Below are 4,765 nucleotides of genomic sequence, written 5' to 3' on the forward strand. Positions count from 1 at the left end.
CTTTCAATTTATTCCTGAGTTATGATTTTTTGAAAAAATTTCTAGTTTCCATTCAGTCTCATTTTCTCTTATTTCTGTACATTGAGATATCAGTTCTAAACTCTAGACTCTAGAGTCTAGAGAATAATCTTCGGATTTCAAGTCGAGTGTACTCGATTGTATGGATCGGGCAGTAGTGGGGATACTTCGGGTCAACTTCCGAGGATCATTCTCTGGTGCGAAGCGGTGGACGTATAACGTGTGTGCGCAGGAGATGGAACATCGTTTGAGAGGGGGTAGCCTATGCCGCCAGTTGCATAGAGGGCACAGACAAGCGTGAACGTGTTTCTTGGATGTACTTAACCTGTTCTGCGTTGAGAAAAAGCATTGTTGATCAAAAAATACCAATAGATCAACGTATTTTTCCCGGATTCGTGTTAGTTGTAGTGAAAAAACCAATCTGGTACAATCAGCGAACGTAAAAAAACACTAACCTATCCGGGGCCCGGACGCCATCTTACAACTCGGTCGTTTCCGAACGTGATGACCCGTTCAGTCATTTTTTTTAGTCAGGTCTACTATTTTTTACGTGTTCAACAGAAGACTTAGATTTTTCCGTAAGCTAACCAGGTATGTACATAAGCAAGCAATTATTTCGTTCTTTGCAGTTACCACTGTTGTGTTTGTGAATACGACTACGACAATGAATAAACACATTCGGCTTTGATAATGGTATTGGAAGTGTATTGTTTCATCTCCTACCATTGGTTACTGCGAACTTGTATTTATGATTTTTCGATCTCGCAGCCTCCCATGTGTTTGTCGTATAATATTTACTGAAAAAGCATCATTTTTTGGAAGGGATAATTTTTGTTAACGAACGGTGAGATTAGGGCATCGAAGAACCACAAATACAAGTTCACAAGAGCCAATGAGATCAGATGAAATGGACACACGTCCGTTGTCGTTACTAAAACCGAATGTGGCCATTCATTTTCATTGTCCAATACATTGAATTTTGGTGCAACAACAAAAATGCAATTATTCTCCACATTTCCTAAACATAAATTAAGCGTAGCTAACCTCAAAACTTACTGAGTGGAAATGTCAATTTTTGTCTAGAATGAGTGACGAGAGCTCCAGCAGTGATGACTCTCTGCAGGACAATCCATATCAAATTGTGGAATTTTGTGGCGAAGAAAATGATCAGGGCCAAAAAATGATTGAAATAATCAACAGCAAGTGGATGCACAGGGAGAGTAAAAATACAAACAAAGGTATCTCTTATTACCCTCCAACGAAGGATTATGGGAGAATTGAAGGATGGTTGAAGGCACATACCGATCGGAAATCTTCATGGGAGAAATTTAATGTTGAGATATTGGCTTCAGCAGATAATTTCTGGTCCAATGGGTCTCATTCACAAATCTATATTCTCAAAAATATATGGTATTTCCTTCAAGATAATTTTGATGATCAGTTTTTGTATAGTGAGATATGTGTTTCAATGGAAAACTGAATTACTAGTGAAGCTATTCTTCCTCAATTCTCAATTTCCGATATGTCTAAATCTCAGTTTGAAACTATCAAAAGTCCTAATTTGCTATCATAAATATTCAGATAAAACTTGTTTCGTTTAGTATTCATTTAATTTACTTATTTAACTCATTTTCCTTTCCGAATGACATTTCTCTAAAATATTTGAATCTTCCTTTTCTAGATGATTTTGCAAGTACACAGAGACGTTTGAAACGCTTGTACAAAAATCGAACAGATGTAGAATCTCACATTTCTGATAGTGACTCGAGCGGGCCACAAGATATTCTATCGAAGAAACGTGGTGCAGCAATGCTGAAGACCTCTAGTTCTTTGAAACCGCAGCATGGCGTGGCTGAAGATAACGACAGCTTGCCAGTTAGATCCACATCCATACATCCTCGATGGAAATCCTCAGCTCGTTGCGACACACCACCGTGCATATCCTCCACCAAGGCCCAGATGACAGACACAGCAGATCACTCTCAAAAACGTCCAGAGGAAGGTATAACTGAGTAGTACAGAGTTTTATTCGACGTCCATTTCATAAAAATTTACAATTTATTGCCCTTTTCATAGGGATAAATCCAACACAAACCAGAGGAGAGAAGAAGACCGAGCTACAAAAACGACTTGAGGACCTGCACCACAAAGGGAAGGCTGATTCTCAAACAAGTATGCTGAATTTCATTGGCCAAGCCGGAAATTCCTGATGTGAGCACAATCTAATATTTTTCTATTTATTCTAGAGCTTCTCATCGACTATTTAGACGCAAAATTTGAATTGATAACACTCAAGCTTCAAGACGAAATCCAAAGCGCTAAGAGAGCCCAACAATATGATCTAGGGAAGAAAGTAGAGGACTTGAAAAATTCAATAGCAGCTCCGGCGTCAGATAACAAGGGCGACGCTTCAGCACGAGCCTTACTGGGAGTTCAACTCCCAATAGCTACTCTGGATGAGTTTGAGAAATTTGAACAGATGTTGGATCCAAAATCTGAGGTGAATGCAGTGAATCCTGAAGCAGCACTGGAGAAACAAGCCCTCTTGGTAATTAAATAGAATAAATTNGCAAATTTCATCCCTTAGTCGCAGTTAGGGTGGGCGGAATGAATTTTTTAAATTGAATTTTTTTTTTCCATCTCTTCGCACATTAAAAAATTCACTCCTCCCTCCCTAACTGGCCCTAAGGTATAAAATTTGTGTCGCATATTGAGTATTAAATTCTCAATACGTTGGCACAAATTTCATCCCTTAGTCGCAATTAGGGTCGGAGGAATGAATTGTTGAATTGAAAACAAATTTTTTTTTTCAATCTCTTCGCACATTCGAAAATTCACCCCTCCGTACCCAAAAGGCGCTAAGGGATGAAACTCGTGTCATTGAATTGAGAATTTAATACTCAATCGGTGACACAAGTTTCATTCCGTAGCTATAATTCGGAGGGGAGGGATGAATTTTCAACCGAGACGCGCGTTCNAGAGCATCTCCAAATTTCTTTGCATGGAATCTTATGAATCACAGAAAAGTTGTCTTTCAAAATATTTTCTTATGCAGAGAACTATCTCCGTCTAAATTTCAGTTCAATAGAATTGCACTATTCAACGTTATCCTCCACAGTATTCTACTAATAACTAGAAGAGACCATAATGGGGCAAAATAATCCATCAGTTACTATCTTTAAAAAAAAAACAAATCGACTCAGAAAATTTCATTCTATAATACGTAAATTATTTCGATCGATTGAAATTAATTTTTGTCATTGGATTTCATCATTTTTCCGCTATTCTNGCATATTGAGTATTAAATTCTCAATACGTTGGCACAAATTTCATCCCTTAGTCGCAATTAGGGTCGGAGGAATGAATTNAAAAAAAGTGAGTATGTTAAACAATTTTCCATTGCAGATGTGTTGGAGCAAAAATTTGAAACTGACGCTGTAAAATTGAAAATTTCATCTGCAGCTGGTACGTTTTTAACACTCTGGCGTGATCGTGAAGGTGGAGCCGCTGAACGCAGGAGCAGAGCTCGAGCGAATAACGCTGACTGACCACTAAAATATCTATTCTTTCTTTTTTTTTTGTTCATTCATTTTTTACCACATTCTTAACAATGTGAACACAGGGTGTACGACTTTGGATTTTTAATAAACGTTTTTCCAGAAAACTAACATTGTCATTGGACCCTTATTCCCTAATAATGAGGAGATTGTCCAATCTTGAAGGCCATGATCGATGCAGTCTAGACTTCCCAAACTGAGATCAAGTTTGGAATTCAAGCTTGAATCGAGCTCGGTCTCCAAGCTGCGATCGAGCTCCACCTGCAATCTTGGACCGAGTCTAGTCTCCAATATTAGGTCAAGCTTGGTCTCCAAGCTGCGATCGAGCCCCACCTGCAATCGTGGACCGAGTCTGGTCTCCAAGCTTGAATCGGGCTCGGTCTGCAGGCTTGGGTCAAGCATGGTCTCCAAGCTGCGAACGAACTTGATCTTCAATCTTGGACCGAGCCTAGTCTCCAGGCTTGGACCAAACTAGGTTACCAAGTTTGAACCGGTATTACAAATCAAGCATTAATCGAGATTGGGTCAAGCTTGGGGACCAAGTTCGTACCAAGCTAGTCTAGTCTTGGTCCAAGGTTCAATCAAGCTTGAACCAATTGTTAATTCCCACCTGGGATGGGGAATTTAATTCTCCATCGAACAGCATTGGTTTCATTCCTTAATGTTAATTAGGAGCAGAGATACGATTTCTTAATTAGCGGGCGAGTTGTCGGGAGTCACTGCACCGAGAAACCATTGAGTTTTTCATAGCGCCGCGACTTTCGTCGCAATATTAATTTTCTTATTACAGAGATTAAGGAATAAAACGGGGGTTGAAGGATGGGGAATTTAATTCTCCATCGAACAGCATTGGTTTCATTCTTTATTGTTAATTAGGAGGGGAGAGACGATTTTTTAATTAGCGGGCGAATTATTGGGGAGAAGTGAATTTTTGAAAGCGCAAAGAATTTGAAAAAAAAATTTTTTTTCAATTCAAAAATTCATTCCTCCGACCCTAATTGCGACTAAGGGTTGAAATTTGTGCCAACTCGTTGAGCATTTAATACTCAATAAGTGACATAAATTTTATCCCTTGGGGGCAGTTAGGGAGGGAGGAGTGAATTTTTTAAAGTGCGAAGAGATGGAAAAAAAAAAAATTCAATTCGAAAATTCATTCCTCCCACCCTAACTGCGACTAAGGGATGAAATTT

General features: G+C 39.0%; 1 protein-coding gene across 1 annotated transcript; it reads left to right on the forward strand.

Moving 5' to 3' along the window:
- Positions 1-534: 534 nt before the first annotated feature.
- Positions 535-4,050, forward strand: LOC107039345. The gene is made up of 6 exons (XM_015258910.1): positions 535-609; positions 1,102-1,256; positions 1,700-2,020; positions 2,095-2,190; positions 2,265-2,566; positions 3,757-4,050. The coding sequence occupies exons 2-6, from the start codon at positions 1,103-1,105 to the stop codon at positions 4,048-4,050; spliced, it is 1,167 nt and encodes a 388-aa protein (XP_015114396.1). The 5' UTR covers positions 535-609; position 1,102.
- The last annotated feature ends 715 nt before the right edge of the window (positions 4,051-4,765 follow it).

The sequence above is a fragment of the Diachasma alloeum genome, unplaced genomic scaffold (assembly GCF_001412515.2).
Source record: "Diachasma alloeum isolate Michigan unplaced genomic scaffold, Dall2.0 Dall_scaffold_00297, whole genome shotgun sequence".
Lineage (NCBI taxonomy): Eukaryota > Metazoa > Arthropoda > Insecta > Hymenoptera > Braconidae > Diachasma > Diachasma alloeum.